Source organism: Paraphaeosphaeria sporulosa (assembly GCF_001642045.1).
Source record: "Paraphaeosphaeria sporulosa strain AP3s5-JAC2a unplaced genomic scaffold CC84scaffold_9, whole genome shotgun sequence".
Lineage (NCBI taxonomy): Eukaryota > Fungi > Ascomycota > Dothideomycetes > Pleosporales > Didymosphaeriaceae > Paraphaeosphaeria > Paraphaeosphaeria sporulosa.
This window is the reverse complement of record NW_017253368.1, coordinates 1,496,203-1,521,141: the sequence shown is the minus strand read 5'-3', so window position 1 is coordinate 1,521,141 and position 24,939 is coordinate 1,496,203. Positions and strand designations below refer to the sequence as shown.

The 24,939-nt window shown below is 54.7% G+C and overlaps 11 protein-coding genes across 11 annotated transcripts; 6 read left to right on the top strand and 5 right to left on the bottom strand.

Moving 5' to 3' along the window:
* Window positions 1–678: 678 nt before the first annotated feature.
* On the top strand, window positions 679–1,400 carry CC84DRAFT_1189650 (glycoside hydrolase; the record flags this gene model as incomplete). Its single annotated transcript, XM_018181068.1, has 2 exons — window positions 679–858; window positions 912–1,400. 2 exons carry the CDS (start codon window positions 679–681, stop codon window positions 1,398–1,400), a joined length of 669 nt encoding a protein of 222 aa, XP_018032810.1.
* A 192-nt stretch (window positions 1,401–1,592) lies between these two features.
* CC84DRAFT_1021129 (uncharacterized protein) lies at window positions 1,593–2,213 on the top strand. The gene has a single exon (XM_018173383.1). The coding sequence runs from the start codon at window positions 1,755–1,757 to the stop codon at window positions 2,073–2,075; it is 321 nt and encodes a 106-aa protein (XP_018032809.1). The 5' UTR covers window positions 1,593–1,754; the 3' UTR covers window positions 2,076–2,213.
* Window positions 2,214–4,334: 2,121 nt separating this feature from the next.
* CC84DRAFT_1062960 (uncharacterized protein) lies at window positions 4,335–4,994 on the top strand (the record flags this gene model as incomplete). Its single annotated transcript, XM_018173602.1, has 1 exon — window positions 4,335–4,994. A coding segment is annotated over one exon (660 nt), but the record flags the coding sequence as incomplete, so codon positions are not given.
* Window positions 4,995–5,260: 266 nt separating this feature from the next.
* CC84DRAFT_1021141 (uncharacterized protein) lies at window positions 5,261–6,301 on the top strand. Its single transcript, XM_018173384.1, has one exon. The coding sequence runs from the start codon at window positions 5,483–5,485 to the stop codon at window positions 6,164–6,166; it is 684 nt and encodes a 227-aa protein (XP_018032807.1). The 5' UTR covers window positions 5,261–5,482; the 3' UTR covers window positions 6,167–6,301.
* Window positions 6,302–6,694: 393 nt separating this feature from the next.
* CC84DRAFT_1021195 (uncharacterized protein) lies at window positions 6,695–8,234 on the bottom strand. The gene has a single exon (XM_018173385.1). The coding sequence runs from the start codon at window positions 8,149–8,151 to the stop codon at window positions 6,790–6,792; it is 1,362 nt and encodes a 453-aa protein (XP_018032806.1). The 5' UTR covers window positions 8,152–8,234; the 3' UTR covers window positions 6,695–6,789.
* A 3,329-nt stretch (window positions 8,235–11,563) lies between these two features.
* CC84DRAFT_1262362 (uncharacterized protein) lies at window positions 11,564–12,549 on the top strand. The gene is made up of 3 exons (XM_018185148.1): window positions 11,564–11,852; window positions 11,939–12,327; window positions 12,379–12,549. Exons 1-3 carry the CDS (start codon window positions 11,762–11,764, stop codon window positions 12,433–12,435), a joined length of 537 nt encoding a protein of 178 aa, XP_018032805.1. The 5' UTR covers window positions 11,564–11,761; the 3' UTR covers window positions 12,436–12,549.
* Window positions 12,550–12,691: 142 nt separating this feature from the next.
* CC84DRAFT_1208443 (uncharacterized protein) lies at window positions 12,692–14,515 on the top strand (the record flags this gene model as incomplete). The annotated part of the gene is made up of 6 exons (XM_018182161.1): window positions 12,692–12,914; window positions 12,965–13,365; window positions 13,614–13,718; window positions 14,070–14,220; window positions 14,274–14,281; window positions 14,465–14,515. Exons 1-6 carry the CDS (start codon window positions 12,800–12,802, stop codon window positions 14,513–14,515), a joined length of 831 nt encoding a protein of 276 aa, XP_018032804.1. The 5' UTR covers window positions 12,692–12,799.
* A 126-nt stretch (window positions 14,516–14,641) lies between these two features.
* CC84DRAFT_1126751 (beta-lactamase/transpeptidase-like protein) lies at window positions 14,642–17,041 on the bottom strand. The gene is made up of 2 exons (XM_018175751.1): window positions 14,980–17,041; window positions 14,642–14,927 (listed from the first exon to the last, which is right to left on the bottom strand). The coding sequence occupies exons 1-2, from the start codon at window positions 16,691–16,693 to the stop codon at window positions 14,716–14,718; spliced, it is 1,926 nt and encodes a 641-aa protein (XP_018032803.1). The 5' UTR covers window positions 16,694–17,041; the 3' UTR covers window positions 14,642–14,715.
* Window positions 17,042–18,195: 1,154 nt separating this feature from the next.
* CC84DRAFT_1099252 (concanavalin A-like lectin/glucanase) lies at window positions 18,196–19,439 on the bottom strand (the record flags this gene model as incomplete). Its single annotated transcript, XM_018174812.1, has 3 exons — window positions 18,196–18,837; window positions 18,889–19,304; window positions 19,376–19,439. 3 exons carry the CDS (start codon window positions 19,437–19,439, stop codon window positions 18,196–18,198), a joined length of 1,122 nt encoding a protein of 373 aa, XP_018032802.1.
* Window positions 19,440–19,641: 202 nt separating this feature from the next.
* On the bottom strand, window positions 19,642–20,637 carry CC84DRAFT_1021063 (uncharacterized protein). Its single transcript, XM_018173381.1, has 2 exons — window positions 20,474–20,637; window positions 19,642–20,412 (listed from the first exon to the last, which is right to left on the bottom strand). The coding sequence occupies exons 1-2, from the start codon at window positions 20,505–20,507 to the stop codon at window positions 19,844–19,846; spliced, it is 603 nt and encodes a 200-aa protein (XP_018032801.1). The 5' UTR covers window positions 20,508–20,637; the 3' UTR covers window positions 19,642–19,843.
* Window positions 20,473–24,762, bottom strand: CC84DRAFT_1262358 (ras GEF). Its single transcript, XM_018185147.1, has 4 exons — window positions 23,724–24,762; window positions 21,169–23,668; window positions 20,850–21,120; window positions 20,473–20,795 (listed from the first exon to the last, which is right to left on the bottom strand). Exons 1-4 carry the CDS (start codon window positions 24,366–24,368, stop codon window positions 20,768–20,770), a joined length of 3,444 nt encoding a protein of 1,147 aa, XP_018032800.1. The 5' UTR covers window positions 24,369–24,762; the 3' UTR covers window positions 20,473–20,767.
* Between the last annotated feature and the right edge of the window lie 177 nt (window positions 24,763–24,939).

Here is a 24,939-nt window from a genome sequence, read left to right as displayed (position 1 = left end):
TTGATTGAATGCGGTTTTATTTCTGACAACACGACGATGATGTCAATTTCGCTTTCAAGTCGCGCGCATCCCTGGGTGGCCGTCACACGCAAGACATCTCCAGAGTTTCCACAGGGTAGGAACAGCCTGTTGTCGCGTCCGCAACGCGCGCATCCCTAGTCGGGCGTTCAGCCGCCTACGTTATGTACGATGTTCGATTATCGTGATCCTCCGGCCCTTGCGCAAGTTGTTGTACAGTTTTCCTTGGTTTTGCCTACCAGCCGGTGCGCGTAAACTGTCTTAGAGATTCCACAAACTAGGAAACAACCTACACACTCCAATTTCTTCGTCGCGCCTCCTATGGACCTCCCGGTATAGGAACTTTGGCATGCGTATCGCGAAACACACCTGCCGATTTAGAATAAGATTATGATGATCAGATGTGAAGACAAGTCCGGAATACGAAGCGACGTCCACACATGTATAGAGTGCTGGATTTCGATTGGGGCGAGTACGACGGGATCGTCGCAATTCTCGCTAAAGAGGTGAGGGTTTGGGTATAGTGTCGGGCGCCGTCTGTGGACGACTCTTGCATCGAAGACAGAATGTGAGTATAAAGCTGTATGGCGGTCCTAAGATATTCGCATGTCGAGTTCAAACTGAACTCGGGATTCAAGTAAACAACGTAACCACACAATCATGAAGTTCACACCACACCTCTCAACGCTGGCCCTCCTGGTGGCAACATCCCAGGCCGCAGTTCAAGGCTTCGACATCTCGCACTACCAATCCACGGTCGACTTCGCAGGCGCGTATTCAGGTGGCCTTCGCTTCGTCTACATCAAGGCTACAGAAGGCACGACCTACACAGACCCTAAGGCACGTACATTGTCTCCACCTCATCTCCCCATTCTTCTAGCTGACTCTCAAAGTTCTCCCAACATTACAGCGGCGCAACAAACGCAGGCTTCATCCGCGGCGGCTACCATTTCGCGCAGCCTGGCTCGTCCTCTGGCGCAGCTCAGGCCAACTTCTTCGTCGCGCACGGCGGCGGCTGGAGCGCTGATGGCATCACACTGCCCGGCATGCTGGACCTCGAAGTCGCCAATTGCGGCGGCCTCTCGACTTCCCAGACCGTCGCGTGGATCAAGTCGTTCTCAGACCAGTACCACAGCCTGACGGGGCGGTATCCGGTTCTCTACACGAATCTGAGCTGGTGGACGACGTGCACGGGGAACAGTGCTGCGTTCAAGGACACGAGTCCGTTGATGTTGGCGCGGTGGGCGAGCGCGCCGGGGACGATCCCGGGAGGTTGGCCGTATTATACTATCTGGCAGTATAAGGATAGTAATGCGTATGGGGGTGACAGCGATGTTTTCAATGGGGATGAGGCGGGTTTGAAGAGATTGGCTAGTGGGTAAGGGATTATTAGAGTGAGGGAGAAATAAGGGACGGTCGCTTGCGTGACGGATTGTAGGGATTCTGTGTTGTGGATGTACGGTTATCGCAGCGCAGCAAGGAAGGGATATAGAGCTCAAAGCATGACTTCACGATGACTGCTCGACTGTTGACTTGTCTTCGGAGCAGCAGAATCTTCATCACAAAAGACGCACGCAAATTATGTCAAATTTATCCAGCGGCGGTAGTTTTTTTGTTCTTCGTCTAGAACGGTTTGAAGTATCTAGGAAGAGAAACGGCAAGTCCACCACGGAGCATCGTCCCTTGCTTCATCGTTAACGCCCTTCCCGCATTCCACGTTGCCGCCTGCCATAACAATGGCAACCGCTCCTTCTTCGGGTACCACATGTTATGACACGCTACGATTTTCGCCTCCAAGCCCTCTCTCCTACAGCATACAACTTTTTTTTTGTCACACATTCGCCACACTCCTTTACCCAGCACTTTTAGTCGCTCACTTACGTTATCGCTCTTTCGACTGTCGCTGCTACGACGTCTTCCCTACCGAATTATCGCAGCTGAGCTTAGCCGGCCACGATACTTCAGTGGACAGCGAATGGTATAGCGGCTTGTTTACAAGAACAGCGTTTGTCGTTGGCTTTTTACAGCAGCTGCAAAGTATCGTGACTCATGCCTAGCGCTTGAGTGAATAGAGAGCACTTTAATCCACTGTGCTTGCGTCCAGATACTCTCTCTCGGGTTATGGTTCCAGCATATATTGGTAGGTTCAAACAGCGATACGGGCAACGAGTTGCTGATATGCGCTAGAAGTATCAATTGGCTATAGCGACCTCAAAATGCGGACAACAGCACTCACCACGCTGTTCCTGTCACTCCTTACGCTAGGCGAAGCTATTCAATTTGCCGAACTCTTACGCTACACGTCTGCTTCCGGAACTGGAGTCGATGCGATTTCAGGATTGCCGCCGAATTCAGATACTCCTGCGATGACCCAAGCTCCGGACAGTTTGGAAATGCAGAACCTCGAGTGAGTTGAGCGCAGTATCAGAAGCAACGGCGAACGCTGACAGTTCCCACAGTCTTCGTCAAGCCATGCCAGTTCCAGCAGCTCCAAATGCTGACGTCAAAGCTGCCGTTCCACCAACTGTGTCAACATCTACAGCAGTAGCTCCTGCGGTTCCTCCTGCAATTGTCCCCGGCGCTGCTCCGGCCGCACCGCTGGCAGTGCCGCCTGCAATTACGCCTGCACCACTCGCTTCAGTTCCCCCTGCGCCTGTGGCAACCCCACCGGACGATTCTGGAGTCTTCGTCACCGTACAGTGGGTTGAGACATGGATTGGCGGTACCTCTAGAACATGGCTTCCTCATACAATCACACTACGTAACGAGGCGCTATCCAACGCCGCTCCACTTCCTGGCAAGGGAAGTATAGGCATGGGAACGCTCACAGGACGACTGGGTGTTACAAAGACAATTGTCAAGCAGGGCGCTGCGAAAACCGTAGGACCGGAGTGGAAGGTGGGAGCCATGGCGGCCTTGGGCATGGGAATTGCTGGTATAGTTTGAAGAGCGTGACTATGCCGGAATCGGGGGGTGAATACTTGACGACGATATGAGCGCAAGTTCGAGCAGAAACATCTGCGTTGGGTATAGTCTTGGGTGAAGTCGATTCGGAGGAAGGGCGTTGCATTATACCCCAGCGGCGTGAAGTAATGATTTCTTGGGCGAAGAGGCTGAACACCAGATAATGGTATATTAATCGAGCAGCCTAGTTGCTGGTAGCTTATTTTCTGCGGAACAAATGCCATCGAAGTTTCTCTCGTTGGCACGGCCTACCAAAAAAAACATTGCTTGACGATTGGACGAAACCTTTAGATCGTCCCAAGATCGACTTGTGATGGAATGCGACCTTCACGGACACTAAAGATCGAAGTATACGTGTTGTACCAAATGCCCACCTCGTTGGCCCGGTTGCCTGAGTCACCGATGCAGTGGCAGTCGCCGCGCGCACGCAAGCGCGCCAACAAACCTATGCCCAGGCATCCAGCAATCGAAGCCGAAAGCAGGAGACCCTGGGACTTACTGTACTTCCATCATCCCAGGAGACGAAGATATCAACAAGTTTTTATTGTGGGACAGCGTCGCAGCCAGCTCACGGTTGCACGCAGGTGGTGAGCTGGTCGCTGGCGGTGGTGTGACGTGTGGCGCTACTTCGCTCACCGTGTTGTTATCGCGACGCACGGACCGTCTCATTCGGGCAGATTCGCTGTCCAACAACGTGATTCTAACGGTGTAGGCATAGTCAATATTTTATTGCTTCATTTTGACTCCTTTATAACGCACTAGTTTTCCTTCCCATAAACCACCATCGTCTCGCCATTGTCTCTCGCAACAACGATTAGCTCAACACCTACGTCCGGAGAACCTTCCGGATAAAGCCAATACCCAACACAGGAGACTAGCTCTCCGATGACCGCAACCGCGACATCGCCAGTCATTATACGACCAGCGTTTCCAATACCATCAGAAGAATCGACACCGAATACCTCGAATCCATCGACACCAGCGACTTCACCGCCTCAATCGCCCATTGGCACGTGCTTCACAGCCGCAGCTGCTCTGCAACACCCAGCACCGCAGCCGACGTACCCCCGGGCCACTTTATATCATCAAAAAAGCTCTCTACCAAAATCCAAAACCAATCGGTCTAGGAGAGAACAACAAGAATGGCAACATACGCCCTCTACTACCATCCAAATCCCGCCGTGGTATACAACGGAGCGAACGCATATCCCACCATTGAGCCTTCGCATCCCACACTCCAGCTACACGCCTCAGAACAGATCCTACCGCGACCAACAGGGGAAGTCCAAAGCTCCAGGGGCGCTCTGTTTGATGACCAACGCGAGTCCGTACCCTCGGTAGGAAGTCTGCCCAACACGACCTCAGACCAAGAGGCCTCCCTGTTCTTCCGACTCCCTGCCGAGCTCAGGAACCAAATCTACGCCGACCTCCTCTGCCCGGACGCTGTGAACCTTCACAGCATCACGAACCGAGAAAACAACCTCAATGTGCGACACTACAACCAGACCTCGACCGCGACTTCCCTGCACCCAGCGATCCTGTCCACGTGTCGCAAGATCCACGACGAAGCGACAGCCCTGCTCTACGCTCCGCACATATTCCACGCGCATCCGTCCCTGCTGGCTTCACTGCCCCACCTCACATCCTCTGCGAAACCCGTTCTGTACCCTAGCGTCACAAACCTCATCTCGCGCTGGCAGATTTGTCTCCGGCTGGACACGGATCCGCAGTTCACTGCCGCTCAGGCCGCAGCTGCGTTTTCTGGGGCAGAGTATCTGGAGGTCAGGGTGTGGCAGGCGCAGTTCGAGGCGTGCGACTACGCCGTTTTGAAGCTATTCACGGCTGTGCGGGGCGTACAGTTTGCACGTGTGGGAGGCGATGTAGATGCCAAGTTGGCGAGGTGGTTGGAGGGACAGATGATGTTGCCGAGAGGGGAGGGGGCGTGTCAGAGCGACGAGATGTGCCCGTGGAAGGGAGTGGGTGAGGTGCTATGTGGGAGGTGTTATCATAAGGCTTCTAGTTTGGGGAAAGGTGTGATGCGATTGCAAGAAGTCATGTGAGGTGAGGCGTGTCGTAGCAGGATAGACTAGAACTGGGGCATGGGGTGATCGGGAGTCTGGCGTATTTTCTTATTTTCCTTCGTATTGTCTCTGCGAGCGTCAGATTACGCCACAATAAGTGTAGAATAGAATCACATAGTCGGTTTTGTATGCACCGATGGGACGTAACATTGCTCATGACAATCAGCCCCGTACTAGTGCATCTGGTCCTTCGCCAATCCATGGAAGTGTCACCCAAAGTCAAGTTGTCAAGTTCACAGCACTTAAGTCTCACAGTGCATTGACCCTAGTCGAACAAGGCAGTCGCAGGCATTGCATTCCAATTCCAGAAGTCGCAAGCCTACCCAACTATCAAGAAACATCCTCCCTTACCTGAGCCTGGTGGGTTGCATTATCCCGTACAACCGACCGAGCAGTCTCGGCGACTTCACCTCAAGACGATGCTATATGCTCGGAAAACAACCCAACCACACTCGCGCCCCACACAATCGCAAGATCGCAACGCCCATCGAGCACTCGTAAGAGACCCACAACTCCTCTACCCGGCTCCCCGCTCCCAGTTGTGGGATGTCTATCCTCACATCGTGTCACACCACCAACGGCCATCACTGCTCACCGCATGCTTACTATGTACCTCACGACGCGAACCGCATCGCAAACACGACCCACGTGTGAAGCCAAGCCCCCCCTCCTCGAAACGGCAGTTCCACGCACCGTACCCACAACCCACACGCAACGGCCCTCGCACGCACGCTGGCGATTCTAGACCTGCACCCCTGCGCGCATCCCAGAGGTGCCCACTACCAGAGTCCATGAGCTGGGATGCTGGATTTTTATGTGTCACCGGCGGGGCGCGACAAGAGCCGCATGTCGGCAGTGAGCCGCAGCGGCCGGGCTACGGTCGGGAGGCCCCGATGCAGGGTCTGGATGTCGCTTTGACGGGGTGCGTGGGAATTGTGCATGCGGCGAGGTGGAGCGGCGTGCTGTGCGTTGGCCCAGAGAACAGGAGCAGAGGCGCGGTGCAGACTGCATCGTGGGACTGTGCCGTGCGGTCTTGGAAGCCAAGTGCGAGACAGCGCCGAGCGCCTCGCTGCGATCTTGATGCGCGCCATCTGATAAGATGACGCTGAACTCCGAGGCGCTCCGTCCGAGGCTATTCCGACCTCGCGTTCGGAGTTCGAGCGCCGGCGGAGTGCGACTCGTCATGTGAACAGGTGATTGCGCGACTCGGCGTGGCGTGATGCGCCATCCCCAAAACAGAACCTCGACGACAAGCCCTGCATAATGCAGGGCGTGCGTGCGTGCGACCGGAAACATGTTAGGAGCGTCACATGGGCTGGTGGAAAACTCTGTTGGGATGAGGCAATGGCGGGAATCCTTTCAAGAGTTCCCGCACTAAGTATTATTGTGTGTGTATGTACTACGTAAGCCGTTTGTAGGAGATTCGCAGCGTGAAAATACAGACGATTCCCGTTGGCGAGGCGGTAAGCCATCGAGCCAGTGTCCCATGAACGCCGCGCTAGTATACAGTACAGAGCCTGCTTGTTGAAGTAACATGAGAACATATGTAAAGAAGAGAGGTATCGTAAGAGCCAAGATGCTTCTGTGATGGTAATCAACAAGGCTCGACAGCTCGAGCTAAACAAGATGGGGTATATCCTCCGACGAGAGACCGGTGCAAATTCAAAAACTTTTTGTGTGTGACAGTAAGGAGATTCGTGATCATGAGGCGATGGGTTAGACGGGCTCAAGGACCAAGGTGCAGCTCGTCGTGCTCGTCGTGGAGCGGTGGGCCGTCGTAGTCGCCAATGTAGGTAGGCGGGCTGGCGGGAACGTCCTCGTACAGGGGGGGCTGCTCCTCGTCCCAGGAGATGCCCATGCCAGAGCGCTCGGTGAGCACAAGGTGGAACTGCGTCCGGAGGACACGAGCAGCGCCGGTCGGAGTGGCCTGGCTCAGCTTCTTGAGCGGGGCCCATTCTTCGGCGACGACCATCTCGATGACCAAGTTGTGTCTGACGCTCATTCCGCTCTGGCTGTCCATGTCGCAAAGAGGGTTGTGGGCAATGTTGCATCGGGCGCGGAACTCGCAATCAATGTTGCCCTCGGTGAAGTCGGTCTTCCATCCGGTCTTCACCTCCTCGCTAGCAATGGTGCGGGTGTCGTCGTGGAGAATGCCCTTTCCTTCTCCGCCGACCTTGTTGGCGTGCTTGGGGCAAGCAGGAGAGATGGACTTCTGGGTCTCCTCAATGCGCCAGTTGAGCTTGCGGAGGCGCCAGCGCGACTGCGAGTCATCCTTGGTCTGAGTGACGCCGGAAAGGCGCATTTCTACACCAAAGTCGCCAATGGGGTGAACAACCGGAGGGAGCTTCACCGATGCGGTAAGGTTGGTGGGAGGGAAGATGCGAATTGAGTGCTTGTCGGGGCCGGGGACGATGGAGCGCTTGATGTCAAGAGCGCGCTTGTACTCGAGCTTCTTGCCATTGGACAAGGTGCCGACTGCATCGAGGTAGTAGTCGAGCGTTGTAATCTGACCGTGCGTAGTTGCAGGCAAGTGTCCAGGGATGAGATGGCTGAAAGGGAACGAGTGCTGGCCAAAATGCAGCTGGACGGCTCCCCGCAGAAACTCCCACTTGTGGATCTCGGTAGTCTGGGAAGTGCAGTCCGGGCAATGCTGGTGCACGGGCTTCTTTGTTGTGACCACAGCGAGGAGACGCATCTCCATCTTTTCGAGCGTCACATTTGGCTCGTGCACCTCAAGGTTCAGCAAGCCAGAGATGATGGCACCAGTGGATGTTTGCGGCGAATTGAAGAAGACCAGGGGCGGCGACTCGACAACCATGTTGAGGATGGCAGCAGGCTGGGGCTCCGCTTTGGGACTGGCCTTGGGGCTCTTCTTGAAAGAGTTCTGGCGACCGCCCAGGCCATGGCGTTTGAAAGCCTCCATGACGAGAGATTCTTGTGATTTGTTTTTTTGGGAGGGGCGCTCGACGGAGTAGACAGGGGGGAACAGAGGCGGTATGTCGGAATGCTTCTTCTGGCCTTTTAACTGGTCGAGGGGCGGCGATGACGCAGGCGCGGGGCGGACGAGAGAAAGCAGACGGCCCGGCATAGTTCTGGGCTAGCCGACAAGGAAGGCTACGAGAAAATCTGGGGTGCGTGAGAGCTGCGTCGAGGTGTGCTGGGTTGCGATAAGAAGGTGCAGATTCGAGTGGGGTATCTCCGGGAGGCGTCGATAGTATTCGCGGGCGTCGAAGTGGTGCGCTGCGAGAGACGGCTATGAATTGATCTTGTGGGAATTCAATTGATGGAGCAGGGCAAGCGGACAGAACATGGCGGTACGGTCAGATGGCAGGACTTGGGGCCGCAGGCCTTTTAAAGAAGTGCTTTCAGGTGTCAGTTGAACTTTTACATGATGGAAATTCCGTGACTGGACTGGTAGCCCCGTGCAGCAAGTGTCTGATGGCATGGCGCAACCGCCTCCAAGCTTTTCACAAGCAACGCTAGCCTTTTTCCAGCGGGTGCACCCCTGCTGGTACTCGTACATTTTTGGGTCATGGGATGAGGCTGCTGCTGGCGCACGGGCTGCCGCTGCTGTGATCGCCCCAGTACAGGCAACTTGGCCAACCTCACCTTCACGCGGCGCTGCGTGTGCAGTCCCGCCCGGCCTGGCTGGCTGACTCACTGCCATTGCGCCTCTGCTGACCAACGTTGCGTACCTTTGGCATTGTGCAATCCCGCCTCGTGTGAGCTCCGGGGCGCGCCTCCTCCGGACGTCAGCTTTCGCTCGCCGACGGCCAAGCGGCCCCCATCGTGATTCATCTACGCTGCGCTGCGGATCCTGGGGATGTTAGGTACCCGCGACCGTCTCCACCGTCATTGGCCGTCACACATGGCACGAGGATCGCGAGACCTGTCCCCCGCAATTCTCAGGAGGCATGGCGTTGTGGCACGCTCAAACAGGAAGCGGGCGTTGCAGTGATTGAGCATCTCCGAGGAGCTCCCCAGACGTCCTGGATGGTCGCTGCCCCATCACAACGTCAGCCCTCTGGTGCTGTTTTCGACTCCTCTCACTCCACGTGTGCCACTGTTCGTCAATTGTGCCACATGCGACGCCACATTTCGCAATTCTTTCACTCACTTTCGATTTTTATGCCAAGCCGCCGCAGCTTTAGGTAATATAGAAAATTTTCTAGGGACTGGTCCCGTCAACCAAGCGGAGCACCGCATGGTGCCCGTGTTTAGGCTCGCCTGACTCACCTCACCCACATCCTCGCCGTGATCGAACACATCGCGAATGTTTCTGTAACGGATCTCCACTTGCCAGCATTCCAGACCTTTCTGCAAACCTACCGACTCCCCTCAGCCATCAACCAGCTCCGCTTGCAGTAAACATTACCGAGCTTCTCCACCGCTCGGACAGTGACACTTGGGTAGTACCGCTGATGAGATGGAGCCATCCCGCTCGCATACAGCTTGACCACCATGGCAGCTTCCTCAGCGCATCTCACGATGCTCCGCTTCATTTTGGCACGGGACCTCATCCGGAAAGGCTAAGCTAGCTGGATCGCCTTCCGTCGTTAAGCGCGTGCATCGGTCCAGTTTCGGGGCATAATTATGCATCCTCTGCGTCCCAACATGGCCATTTCCACACCGCAGACCCACTGCAACCGTTTCGCGGTGGAGCTGACGAGCAGTTTCTGCGCAAATCGTTGACGCCAGTCCAGCAAAGTACTCCTTCGCGTCTGTGCCTTTGACACGTGCTCCAGAGCTATGGTCTGGCCACTCGTCCACCATCGTCGTGTCAATGTCCCGCTTGCGCCATTTCAAAGTTTCATGACTTAACACCTCACAACACTGGAGCCTGCTCACCGCTCATCAACGTGACCCCTCACCCTCGCTGTACTGAGCGAAGACTGATATGAAACGTGGCTGCCCGCATGCGCTGTCTGGTCTGGTCTGGCCTGGCTTTGACATAGGAGCTCCCTTCTCCATCGGCATGCGGCTTGTGGGGACGGAGCTGAGCGACGGTCAGCCCTACGCGGCATTCCGAACATTCTCTTCTCACCGCGGCATCCCGGTCTCCACATCATGGCCCCCGTTTGCATAGTTTTCCTGACCGCCTGCAACTGGGAACCAAGGCTTGGTGACAGCCATTTTGAAAGCTTTGCACCTGTTTTCGATTCCTTGGTCTCTATCGATCTATGCTGCATAGTGGCCGCGTTCGGAAGCGGACCGAACTATTAACGCAGGGCCTTTGCGCTCCATGCTTGCAAGTGTCCCTAGAAGGCAACCACGCTTCTAGTTCCCGCCATGGAATCCTTCTCCTTTGCTCACGAGAACACCCTGCGTTGACTCCAAAGCCGTTACGATGCGGCGTTGTCGTACAGACTTGCCCCAATCGTCTTAGCTGGATCTCAGGTCCCGATTGGGAGCTATAATGCGGTCGCTGACCTTCGCCTCGACGTGGGTATAGCTTTGACCTCCGTCAACATTCCATGAATTGATCATTGTGACACGAAGCTCGATGTATCGAGTCGAGCAGTCCGGCGTCTTTCAATTGCATACCCAGGGTTCAAGGTTTCAAAAGAACCATACCGCCCGTACTACCAGTATCAATATGGTGGTCATCAAGTGTTCATAACTTTGGTGGATATCTTCCTGTGTTGTAAGCCGCTCAGGTAAACCTCCTGTCACCAGCGTAGTTGCTATAGACAAGTTATTCACATCTGGGACCGCTCCATTAGCAAGGTTCAAACGTGAAAAGCCTACTTTCGGATTGCTGTCTTCCCGATATGATCCACGATAGATCCATCTTCCGCATGGACAGGGCAATTGATATCGTTGCGCGGTTGAAAAGGACTAGTTTCTGCGACGACTTGTTCATCTCAGTGACTCGACAAGCTTGGAAATGAGGCCACCAATGTTGACGGCGGACGACTTGTACACAATACAGCGCCCGAGCAGAAGTCTGAGTACGGTGTATTGCCCCAGGTCAGGTTCTATGCGGACTAGCTATACCGATACCTTTTTCATGATAATGTAGAAGTCTTTGCCTGTACGATTTGTCTTAATTCTGAAGAATGCACACGTGGATTAAGTTTACCATCGCTATTACCGAGAAGCACAAGTGAGAGCTTCACACGCTAGTTTCGCAAGCTCATTCTTATACCTCGACGATGCACATTCAAATCAGAGGCATGGCATTTTGTGATACCCATCCATATCTAATTACCTTTCCATTGGCCGGAACCCCTGCATTTCCTTTGGCGCGTTGATAGATCGACACCATGGATACTCACAACCTCCACCACTAGCATGCAAGTCTGCGCGGGGTCAAGTTGATGGTAAAAGAAAATGTAGGGATCGGATAAAACAACTTCAATCAAGAGCACTACTACACAAATCTAGGCACACTTTACGACCCGAGCTACCCAAACTACAGCTAACACAGAAGATTTCGGAGATTGAGTGTTAATTTCCGTGTTAAGGTTGTGCAACCTTCACTTCGCGTCTGTGCTCATGAGCAAGACTGCAAGACTCGATGAAGATATTTCTTTTACCAATCGCTGAACTGCCGGCACCTAGCATACATTCCTTCCCGCCTCCAAATTTCCTGATATTTATCGACGCGTACTGCTTGCAACAAAAACTCTAGCACCTTCGTGATACTCAAGCCGACAAAGAAGCGCATATTGACACAACCTACTAGTACGGCTGCGATGAAGATGCTCTCCATCCTTTTTACCATTTCCTCGTTCACGATGACCGCCATAGCTGCGCCAACCTTGCAAGCTCCCACTGGCCACCACCGTACGTCAATATCCTTTTGACGGCCTCCCTACTCGCACGTTGAAGGCCACGAGACCATCCTACATGCACCCACTAATCCACCCCAGTAAACTGCACCTTCACTATCCTTGTCACAGAAACCTGCCACTTTAGCACGGCCCCCTCCCTCAGCACCTCCGCCGCAATCACCTCCATCCTCTCACCCTGGGGCGCCTCCATCACAAACTCCACCGAAGCCCTTAACATTGACGCCGCGCCGCTCTCCGTCTATGCCAGCAGTCCGCAGGAGAGTATCGCTGGGAGACTGGACATCGAGCGCCCAAACAACACGAAGGTCGAGTTTGGGTGGACGTATGGACCTTCTGGTGGACGGCCGGTGACGGTAAGGTGGAGTGAGGATAGAGAGGGCACCGAGGGGCGGTATGGGTGTGCGGTAAAGCAGAATTGGGATGCGCCTGAGGCGAGCTGTGATGGGGCACACCCTGCAGATGAGAGGGTAAGTGGTTGACTTATGGTGGGAAATGCGAAATGTGCTAACCAGGTGCAGGAGAAGGTATTAGACTGCTGGTTCAAGTGCAATGGGATGGCTGACTCGGAGTCGTGAGCGAGCTTGGGGTTAGGTCTGGAGAGGTGAAGTATAGTGGTATGCTCCAAAGAGCATAGCGTTACCCTACGATAGGCTTCTTATCAAATATTAATCAAGGGATTGCATTACCGCGCCGGGCATCTGATCGGAGTCTCAATAGACAGCGTTTGCCCTGCCCTGCCTTCACCTCGAAGGCCACGTACGAGCTCGGCTGCAGCGTCCAAGCTTCGGTCATTTGTTACTGCCTATATATAACCTATCCATACGCGCACAACCTCTATCAAGCCCCCCAAGACCTCTTTCGAAAGAGCCGCGAGCTCACCTCTTCGTCTCCACACCCAAAACAGGCGACTACCCTTCGAGAACTCCGAGCACCTGCAATATGCTCTCGAAGCTCTTGTCTCTCCTCGCGCTCGCCGCACTGGCGGTCGCAGCACCTCAGCGTCCGATCATCGATGGAGTCGATGCCCGCAACGTCCATGTCACTCGAGACGCCCGTAAGTACTCCGTTCGCAATTTTCCCCCGCCCGCTGACCTCTCAGCCTAGGCAACTGCACCTTCACCGCCCAATTCAGCGAGCGCTGTGCCTTCAGACCTTCCAGCACCACGAAGGTGACCTACGCCAAGGTCTCCAACCTGCTCACCCCTTCCATGTCCGCGGTCCCCGTCCCCGACAATGAGCAGCCCATCTCCCAGCAAGCCCTCACCGTCCCCATCACCTCCCGGAACGAGCTCATCAATGGCAACCTCTCGATCGATCGCCTTGCCGGCGGCGACGGCTCGGTCCACTTTGGCTGGGACTGGGTGAGTCCAGCCTCGCATGCGCCCGAGATCGTCACCTGGACCGAGAAAGATGACGGTGCGGAGACACGGTATGGATGTCGTATTGATCAGCCGTGGTCGAAGGATGGGATCACGTGCGACAAGGTTGATCCGGCGGACCGGCGGGTGAGTTGGAGTCTTTGACGTGCTGCGTGTGAAGTGGTGCTGACCGTTGTAGGATCTGAAGCTGAGCTGCTTCTTCAAGTGCCGTAACTGAGGAGCCAGGTGGAAGACTTGGGGATTGAGATATGGCTTTGGAGAAAAGTTGTGATACATTAGCGAAGGTCTCTTAGAGTTCTGGGTGTCCTGATGCGGCTTTGACATTGGCTCCCGAGTGATGGGGAAGTATACTTGCCTACTATGAAAGCTAGTAGCTGGGAATACTCATCAAAACTCAGACCAAGATCTGGTGTACCACTGCTGCTCCGTTGAAGGTGGCCTACGCGTTGACGTCAATTGCGACAGTACAAAACCACGAGGTACAGGAACACCCCTTTTGGTCATATTGTAGGCACAATCTCCGTATACTCTTTTTTCTGTCACAGGTGTCGAACGTACCCGTCGGTATTTTCGTAGTCGTCCCGCTCTATCTTCCGCCTTTCGCGCTCGCAACTATCACCATCCCGCCCGCACAGCTGCCTAGACACTCCACTTCTGGCTCTTGTTACATATCTTAGACATGTTATGGACGCAAAAATCACGCTTATGTCCAAGGACACCATCGTCGTGCGCACCTGATTCAAGCTTCTCCTTGAGGTATACATGTGTCGAGCGGAAAGGGGGTTCTTCAGGGCACCGTTCGATTGAAGGAAAGATGCACTTCCCATTAGGATCCGTGGCGCACCAGCCCGTTATTGATCCCTCTTGAACCTTTAGATGTCGCAACGCAACAAAGATCCACGGCAGAGAGACGGATCGGCAAGCTGTACCATCCATACCGCACGATCGAGTACTTTTTCTCGGCGGTGGAGAGGGCTCAAGGTATGTTACGTTGCGAATGCGAAGAGAATTGCTGCGAGCTATGTTACCAGCAGTAAATCCTGTGAGTTAGGGTAGTTTGCTGACGAATCCCACCATCTGGGGAGGTATAACTTAGAGTGATGATAGGATGATACGGCGGAGATGGTAGGGGGAGTCGATGGGTGGAAGTGCGTTCGATATAGGAGCAGGGAATCGGTCGAGATAATTCTCCGAATTGCTGTTGTGGAACTACACCTCCCATTAGAAGTACGGCTGTTGCCTTGCAAATCAAAGGAAAGCAGCCAGCTCATCCTGATTTAGATAAAGTTGTTTATGGAGTCTATAGTAACGTCTATTGGGTATCCTTTGTGCACTTTCTTTGCGCCATCCATCTGGCGTTCGGTCCCCTCCCCATATCCACGCCATCATGCTGTATACTAGGCTGTGCTCTTCGCGCAGAAGCTGGAGCGGTATTCTCCCCGTCGGCCTCGGGCGCTTTGTCGTTATTCCCCTTATTCACGCCTCGGCAATCTTATTCGCAGCCCAAATATCAGGCAGCGTGGTATACACCAACCCATTCCACTCCTCCTCCGACCCAAAATCCCGCGAATTGAGAAGAACAGCCCAGTCATAGTTCTCCTGCCCCTCACTGCGCGCATACGCCCGCGCGCCCGCCACGCTCCCATCGCGAGACGCCATCCAGTCCCGGCCGCCGATCGTCCAGACAGCTGCGGATACGTTAGCCATCACTCCAGCCCGAATCGTGAAAGGGACACTCACCGTTATTCCCAATGAACTTTGCAATCGTACTCGCCGACGCCCTCAGCCCAAAAGACCCCACAACCTCCTCCTTGATATCGCCGTCTCCACCTGCGGTAGCCGGCACAAGGACCTCCTCCTGCGGAAACAGGGGACTCAACCCAGTGAACTTCGTCTCCTGCACAATGCGGTCGTTGAAATGCGTCTCCGCAGCCGTAGCGAAGAGCTCCGCCTCGATCCCCTCGCTGAACACGCGCTCCTTGAGGAAGTCCATGTACGGCGTGCCCGTTAGATTCGCGACGATGTAGCTCAGCAGCATGGTTCCAAAGTTCGAGTACGCGTATCCGCCGTCGCCGGGCGTGAAGTCCAGCGGCCGCTCGACCATGTACTCGATCATGTCGCGGAGGGTCTGCGGGGTGGAGCTGTTCTTGGACTGCGCGACGGAGCGGAACATGAAGGCAATATCCCCAGAGACCGATCGATCGTAGCCTGCGGTGTGGGAGACGAGGTGCTCGACCGTGATGTTGTTTGCGCGGGGGTCGGCAGGGTTGTATCCGAGGAGCGGGTACACGGTGGTTGTGAGGTTGAGCAGGCCGTCGTCGATGAGGCGCTGGGTCGCGGCGTGGGTGAACATTTTGCTTACGCTGCCGAGGAGGAATTTGTCGGAGGGCGAAGCGACGGCGCGGTCGCTTTCGGCGAGGGTGTAGGCGCGTTCTCCGAGGAGTTTGCCTTCGCGCGCAACAGCTACCTGGGCCTGACGGATGCCGTTGCGTGTCATCCAGTCTCTCATGGTGGTGTCGAGCGATGAGGTCAAAGCGGTGTTGTCTTCGAAGCCAGTCATCTTGCCGTTGGCGTTCCAGTTCTGGGAAAGGGGCTCGGTTTTCTCGGCGAAGATCGCGGTGTAGAGCACATCGTCACCCTCACCCCCGCCTTGAAGGTGGACCAGAGAGAGCCCACTGGCTGTCTGAGTGTGGATCTCAGCAGTAAGTTGAGCCTCAGTCAGACCGACCTTCGACACCCACTTCCCGACACTGGTGTCCTCGAACAAGGATGAGATGAGGTGATCGTTGCTGACATCGAGGTATGTCGGCCTCCAAAAGCGCTTCTGAATCTCCGCATCGTACATCTTCTGATAGTCGATCGTGAAATAAGTCGTCTGATAGTGCGTCGACTGCTTCCTGTTCCCGATGTTCTCATGGCCGACGATGCAGAATCGGCGGTTGGAAGGCGAACCGTAAACACTCACGCCTCTGACGATGACATTGATGTCCATTGTGACATTCTCATATGCATACGGAGTATCCATGCCGCATTTCTGGACTTCCGTGATGTTCGATCGCTCCATCACACCAGCGAAGACTGCCTCCTCGGCGGGCCCAGTGGCGGCCACATGCGTCGACACATATCCCTTGCCCTTCCACTCTTCGTACCAGGCGTTGAAGGCATCCTCGTCAGCGCTCGCGATGGTTTCGAACTCTGCACCTTCAGCCTTGGTCCAGACAGCCGCATACTTGACGTCCGGAGGCGTCCCGAAGGCACTTAGTGATATGACTCGATAACCCCCTGCCTTCAAGCTCTTGCTACGCTCCTCATGTTCAGCGCTTGTAACGCCATAGTAAACGCCCCCGGCCGTCCCATTCCGCCTCGAATGCACGTTTCTCGCATCGTCGGTAGGCAACGCCGAGATAAAGCAGACTAGTGGCAAAAGATGCAAAAGCGAGCGTGAGAAAAGCATCGTGTCGAAAATTAAAAGTAACAGACGTACAGAGAAAACGAGCGTGATAGCACTGCTCGACCGCTCCTGCAGACAAACATCGTATTATAGAGCACACTGCTGAACTGTGCTGTAGTCCTCTCTAGGTCCCCTGGGGACGATCACTACGAGGGGACGACGCTCAATGCACTGGAGTGGACCTCGGCGGCTCGGTCGAATTGTCTGCGTGCATTGAGTATGAGCTTGAAGATCTTCTATTTTTATTCTGGTCGACTCAGGAACCCATTGGGATGCAAATACAACGCGGCAAAATTCTCTCAGCCGATGATCAAAGTCGATGCCCATGTCAAATAGTGAAAATCGTTAGTGTCGCGAACCGTCTGGGTGACTGTATATCGGCCAAGTTTCAATGGTGTTGAGCGCTGTGGAGGCACTAGACGGTCGGCCCGCTCGGAGATTGGGCAAACTCGAACCATGACAGACGCCAGCGAGCGCGACGCAGGTCCTGGCGTACAATCGCCAGGTTTGCCCTGCCCCGAGTATCCCAAGCCTGCACCGATCAGCCATTGCACCTTGTGGAACCGTCCAGGGGCGGTCACGTGGCACACGGGCATGTTGCGGCCCAGCTGAGGCCTGCATATCAAAGGGGTGCTCCATAGCACTGGTGAGAGCGATGAGAATGCTGGTAAGAAGGTACGCCGAGCTGCAACCTCCTTAGTGAGGCATATCCTCTCTACGCCTGTGGTACTGGCAACAGCTGGCTCTCACAACCAGCTTTCCGACTGGGGTCCACGCACATACCTCGCGAAGTCAACAATCGAGATCCCGCTTCCTATGTCATCGCTGCCCGAGCGCCGCCAATATCCACGTGCTCTAGACCCCAGCTACGCCGCTCCACTAGAACTACACGCCGACCACCGCGTCCTCCGGCGCGTGATACTCGGTGCCGTGCATTGGCAGTGCAGCCTCAAGGAAAAAAAAATCCGCATGAAATCGGCTTACGTATTGCCTATTCTGGTGGTAACACGCTGTACGCAGAATTCAAAGCCACTACTGTAAGAATGTTTGTAGATGATATGCGTATGTATTGTAAATGCTGTTCTACTTTTGCATGCCCTGTTTCGCTCCACCATCCCGCCCAAAGCCCTTCCTAGTCCCCCAAAAGTGGTATCGATATTCCAGCCAAGCTCGATAAAATATGCGTGAATAAAACCTGCCGGACAGCAAGAAACGAAGCAAAGAGAAAAGCGAGGCCTCGCACGTCGGTCGGTCGAGGTCCTCCGTAGAAACAGATGTGTGTACAAGAATCGAAGGGTAGTAAACACTATTCAAATGATAGTAAGAGGGAAAGGGTCCGGCAGAAGAGCAGCGTTAAAGGTGTGCGCGCTCGGAAGAAGATGCAGAACCATAACTTGTACAAACGCCGTGCCGACTCGTGCTAGATCGTGAAAAGGACATGGAATGAATGTGAGGCCGTCGAGTGGATGACGACTGGGCGCAAGCCGTTAGTCCTGGGAGAACAGCTATAGTATGGCCCAGCTCAAGAAACTGACGAAGATCGAGATGTATATCGTGTGCGCGCGGAGAAGTCTTCCGGCACCGTTCCCATTGGTGGTATGGTAAATCTGTTGTCCTGGTGTTTTGCCATCTTCTTGAGAGAAGAAGTATGTTTTTGCGTTGCTGCCATCGGGTGCCACGGTCTGTGCTGGGACGGAGCACACTTTTGAAGAATCAAACTTCGGGCACTGTTTGCTGTACGTATTGTGACGTGCAGTATCAGTCGAGTTGAAGTACGCCTTGACGTATGACACAGTCATCGATGTGTCGGCTGATGGAGGGCCCGCTGACCATAGTTTGTCGCCGTTGCTCCAATGGTTCAGAAACATGTGTCCGGGCTCACTGGGAATGTTCTCGGTCATCTCGTGCATGACTTTGCCGTCAACGTAGAAGACGACACTTTCCGGTCTCCAGTCGAAGCGGTACTCGTGGAACTGCTGGTCCGGCCGGAAGGGAAGATGCTGAATCTGGTATCCAGCTGTGCCGGATGCATCGTAGCCGTTGTGCACAGACTGCGGAGACTGGAGAACGAGCTGGACCGTCCCTTGGGATTCGTTGAACTGCCTCGAGAGAAATTCCATGTCGATCTCTTGCGAGTTGTTGAAGAACTATTGCAGTCAGCGAAGCAATCCTTGTTGGCAGTAGAAGCTTTGTCCTACCCAGAAGAAGGCGCCGCATGTCCCGCTCTCTCCCGAAAGCTTCATGCCTACGCGATAGCTGCCGTAGAGAGTGTCGTTGCGCACAGTGGCCAATTCTGCACCACCTACGTATCCACTTGAATGGTCGCCGCGCACCCACAATTTCAAGCCTGCATCACCCCCGTTCATGGAGTCTCCAGACCAAACTTGCGCGTTCTTCAACGGGTTCAACTCTGCGTTTGCGACACTAAAGTTCTTGCCATACGGTCCTCGAGCGTCCTTGGCCGAGACATTGTACTCCTGTGGCCGCCAGCCGAAAGCGGTTATGTTGTCGCCACTTGTGTGCAAGAAGTCGTTCTCCAAAAGATCGGTGAAGACTTCGAACTCTGTGCTGTTGGTCCCATTGATGGAGTAGCCGCACTCGCAGTCGGCAACCGCTGGAAGGCGCGTTAGCATCGAAGGATCGCGAGGCGTTGTCGGATTTGGAAATCCTAGTATGAATACGTACCGAAGCGAGACAGTGTAAGGACTAGCCACGGAAGTGCGCCTATGGCGTCGCGTACTTTAAACATTGCAGAACAGAAAGTTGTAGTGAGCGTATAGAAGGTGATAAAGGTTATTAACAAGGGGGTCAAAAGAGCGACAGGAAGGGCGAAGGCGATCGAGGGCCACGCGACTCAAGTATTTGAGCGAGCCAGGACTCAGGAGGGGCGAGTGTGTCTGGGGAAAACGGCAAGAAGACCAACCCTCCTTCGGCCGTGGCAGCGGATTCAACCTGCCCAAATCGAGAGCAGATACTCTTAGCCAGTGGAAAGCACGGCCCTGTCTGCATCTTAGGTGCCAACCGGCGTTCTTTCAGGTGCGGCAGGACAGCTAGTAAGATGATGGCGCCCGGCCTGTCGCCGAGCAAAAACGGTGCGGGCAAACAGCGGGGACTGGAGATTTGACACCGAGTTGTTTGGCGTGCGCACAGCTGTCAAAAGTGCGAGGCGGGAGCGACGGGCCCTCCACCTGTTTGGTCTGCAGCAACAATGCAGAGCCTCGATTCCCAGACCGGGCCAGCCAGACGTCCAGCGGCGGGCTGCAGACGCTGTGCAACCAGCCCTCCCTTTTGCATACACCTGTATCCCTCGCCAAAGACCGGGAAAGTGGTCGTGTGATGCCGAGGGCAATGCATTCGGACAGCCCGCAATGTTTGCCGCAAGGAGAACCTGGGTTGTTTCGAGCCCAGCTTGCTGGAAACGAGAAGGGACGTCTTGGTAATGCCTTGCGGGACGAGCTTTGGCCGTGCAGCAGAGCTGGCAGGGCGACTGTCCTGATTTTCTCTGCTTGGTGCCGTGCGAGGGTGGCTGGCTGAAAGATGACCTCCACCTGACCAGCGTACATATACACTAGCAACAGTCGCTATCGAGCAGTGTAGCGACTCCGCCTCTGATCTTTGGCTTGCCGTGTCAACCGGCAGACGTTGTGTCCTTGCCCCACGCAAAATTTGCGAAACGAGCCAATCATATATTCCCGATCGCCTGCACTCCACCAACGCCCAGCCTTCGCGTGCGCCATCAGCACTCAGTGTCAACAACAACGAGGACCAAACGAGGACACCTACAGCATTCGCATCTCGTTTCATTGATTACAGACATGGTACGTAGAATAGCATTCCGAAACAGAAAGCCTCTGGGCCACAGATCCTCCTGACCCAGCGATAAACAAGATCATCTGATATTCGCAGTGCTTCGTCACATGTCTGTCGTAGCTTGTACCCAAGCTTGCGCATAAAATGCCCAGTAATGCGCGCCTTGGGAGTCGTGTCCGTGAAAGCAAAATAGCGTCGTTTCATGCCCTGGAAACGCCGAGTTGAATTCGTATCATCAACAATGTCAAATGCGTTCGAGGGGTATCATCACAAGAATCCAGACTCAGAGAGAAGCCTATTAAGCTGTCAATCCACTGAAAACTGCAGTTTAGACCATGCCATCACTGACCTTGCAATCTTCTCGTCTTCACGTTCTCGGGGCTCGACTTGCAGACTCGTCTCGTACATCTCGTGCACGTCGCCAGCCGAGTTCATGTTTGTCAGAATGTAATCCTGTAGTTCCGGTACAGGTTGCAGCGGGTAAGGTACGTTCTGGTACTGCTGGATGTCGCGAATCACCTCAGCAGTCTTCGCACGCTTGGCGAAGTTGATGAGGTTGGTCTTCTTGATCAAAGAAGGGATACCATCCTCAATGAACGTCAGATCGGTAAGGTACACACCTGTGCTGTCAGCCGTTACTCAGAGCTAGCGGAATCATGCTACCATACCGAAGAAAGGAATACACGGTGGGTTCGCCTTGTGCAGTGTCTCTCGGTAGTCTGTGAAGTTCTTGGTACTACCCATGAGCTTCCGCATGTTCTCCAACGTTGTCATCGATCGCGCGTTTACAGCTTGCCACGTCCTGTTCAGTCGAGCAATGGGCGCCGTGCCAAGGGCAGATATGATCGAGGTCAGAGTCGAGAAGTTGTTCAGTAGACGGCATTTCTCTGCTACATTTACAAAGTGCTTGATAACGATCACTCTTCGCTTGACGTCTTGTTGAGTTAGGATCATCTGCGCGACCCAGTTCGTCAACTGGTTCGAATGAAGGATCAATGCCTTCACGTTCGAGGCTGGATCAGGCTCGCCAGGCGCCAGCTTCTTCTGCCATGTCTTGTTGAGACATTCGGTGGGCCGAATCTTGCCGTAGAGTCGCGACTCGATAATGGTCAACTGCCGTCCAAATTCTGTAGGATCGATGTCAAGGAACTTGAGCTTCTTCATGTGCTTAGGCAAGATCGGTTGGGGTGTCTGCGCGTTCAAAGTAAGAACCATGCGCTTGGTCGGCATATCGGGGCCTCGAGATCGTTGTTCAACGGATGTCATCAATGGAGCAGCACCAGGGGTACTGGTGGTCGCTACATGATCCTTGGCAAAGTTGTACACCCTTTGGATCAATATCCTTGCCTCTTCGTCATTGCCTTCCATCCAGTAGTTGTCGAACCAACTCTTCAGAATATTGACCACACGGAAACGAATTGGCTTCTGCTTCATGTCGACCCAGGTTTGATAGTCCTCCTTCGCAAGTCCGTACGGCGGCTGGATGCTCCATCTCTTGACGAGCATCTCAAATAGCTCCGAAGCAGTTGTAAATGAACGATAAGTGAGGAGGAAAGTGTTATTGAACGCAGGGTCTAATCGATCATGTCGTGTCAATTGTTCCACAAGACCCTGCAACGTACCTCCACGAAGCTGAGGTGGATTCGTCTTGTGATCATACGAGATTTCACCCTCGTGATCGAGCTTGAGGAACTCAGGCACCTCTTCAACGGTTGTTTGAGGGATGTTGGGTACTTCGCCGAAGAAGTCCTTCAGCTTCTTGCTGCTGTTGGCTGTACGGACTGGGTCCACCACCTTATCTTCCAGTGACGTTCCTTCGCTGTATGTATGCGATTGAGGCACATCTTTGAGAAGGGGCCTTGAACTACTTGAGCCTCCGGGGACATGTGAGCCTCCTACTTCTGTATCTGTGTTTCGTCGCGGGTCATTGCGCACTGCAATGTCAGCCAGAGGTACAGCCTCTGACATGTGCTGTAGTAAACCGAATTGTTGCACGATACTGGTCTCCAGATCACGCGACACAGCCCGACAGCCATTGATCCTTTCTTCCAAGGAGTCGCCACGGTTTTCAGCCCATTCATCGGCTAACGGGGCAGCAACACCTTGGCAACTGATGACCAGCTCTGAAACTAAGTCATAGACCTTTTGCTTTTGAATGCTGAACTCGCCCAGTTGCTGCCCCTGCATGGTCGAGCTAAGGGCAGAGAGGTTGATAGACTCGATTGTGGAGATCCAAGGACGACAAACGTCCAAAACCTTTCCAGCTGCGTTGCAGACGCTGTCGCCGATGATCTGATGTCTGTATGGCGTGACTATCTTGTCACGGACGACGAGCTGCTCATCGAGCCTGCGAATACTAGAGACAATCAAGCGCTTCAGATCTTCAAGGCGCTCCAACACACGAGAGTCGAGCTTCACAGTAGGTTCGACCATCGACTCATAGTCTTCTTGGTCGATGAAAGAGGTTGGGGCTGAGGCGTTCCAAACGTCCACGCCGTTGTTGTGCCAGTTGCCTCCCGCAGCATTTCCGACCACGAAGCCAGGAACAAGGCGAGGGATGTCTTCCCCACGCTGTTGTCGAGCGACCTCAACAAACCCGTATACACCGTTCAGCACGCCGTCGGCTTCTTTCAAGCACTTGGAGTAAGAATCTGGTGGAGGAAAGTCTGCTGCAGCAATATGGGACGAAAGGACCAGCTTCGAGAACCTCGACATGGTCTCGCGGAAATGCGGATAGAGGGCTTTGTTGGTCGAAATGATAGAAGGATTACCCGAATGATTGTCGGTTGTGCCAGATCCAGCGGCAAGAATCAGTCGCAGATGGTCGGAGATGTCTTCTGCTCGCTTGACGAACTCGGAACGATCGCTATTGTTGATTGCCTGCCGATAGCGCTCAATGGCTCGTCGCATGTCTTCAACCATACGGTTCCACGTCAGAGGGACAGGATTTACATCATCGTAAAACTTGCGAGAAGAACCGGGTGTCATGTGTGACCCGCCCGTAGGGTTGTTAGCAAACGAGGTGGCAGTGGTTCCGAGAGGGGGCAAATTGGCGATTGAAAAGCTCGTACCATTTGCATCCGCCGAGCGGTCGAAGGAAGTGTGTTGGTTCATGGAGTCCATGGACGTTGCAGGCGACACGCCGTCTGAGAGTCTCTTGCGCCCCGGCTGAGAGGAGCATGTTAGTATATACACGCACTGTGTCTGACTGCGCCGAGCTTACCAGAGAGCTATGCGAGCCCATCATGCCCGGACCCTCGAGGTCCGAAGCTGAGTTCTCGTCGTCTGTGTCCTCCACACTATAGCCAGAAGCCAGCAGCTCGGGCGGCGGCCTCGAGGAGTCTGGTATGAAGACGTTGGCGCGGTCGCGGGGCCCGTTCTCGTTGGCCGAGGGGGTCTCGAGGGGCAGTTCCATGGTGCTCACACCGGTGAGTGTGTTAAAGTAGAACAAGCGGCCGTCGGACGTGGCCTGGGGGATCCAAAATGCCGCTTCCTCTTCCTTGTTGTTGTCGCTACCATTGCGCTCAATGGGCAGGATGGTGTCGTTGCCGTTGAGGGACTCGGTGTCAGAGTTGGTGTAGTCGGTGCCGCCGAGCTCGGACTGGGTGTCGTCGTCAACGGCATCTGCAGCGTTCCGGTCGTCGTGCACGTCGTCGTCGGCGCGGTTGACAACCGCGCAGTAGTTGCTCGGGAACCAGCCGCGGACGCCGTTGATCACGCCGTCCCACCAGCCGCTCTCGAGCTGTGTGATGACCTGGATGATGTCGCCCTGGCGGAAGCTCAAGCTCGTGCGATCGTCGGCGTCGTAGTCGTAGAGCGCGCGCACAAACATGCTCCCCGGCGGGGGCACGGTGCCGTTGAACGCCATGCTGCAGCCTCGTCGCGTTGCTGCGCGGGGGGGATGTGCGTTTTCTGTGAGACGGAGCGCAGCGTAGCGTTCGTTGGCCCCACCGGCAGCTGCAGGAGCCCTCGAACGGAAGCCCTAGACGGAGGCTGTCGAGGTGATGTTCAGGAGCTCCGCGTGCTGTGGGCGGCGGCGCTGCGATCTGCGTATGGAAAGGGGATCGGTGTGACCGCGACTGAGCGCTTGCGACGGAATCAAGGGCTAGCTCCCATTCGCGGCTGAGGAGCGAATGAGCAGTGCAAACAGGCGTGCGGGCAGCGACGAGCAGCTGGGGACGCGAAAACTGGCGGGTTCTGGGAGCGCACGACACACCAGGAGGAGCTTCGAATCCCGGCTGCACGAACCGGAGGCTGCAGCTGGACAAGACTCCGTGAGGGATTGCACACCGGAACTGCCTCAAGATGGGGTTCCACACGTGATCACTCGTTATCCTGGAACATGCATACTGTCCACAGCTTCGCCATTGGCGCATCGCACCGCAACGCAATTCGTATATGCCGGCGAGTCTATACACCTGCACATTGTTTTGACACGA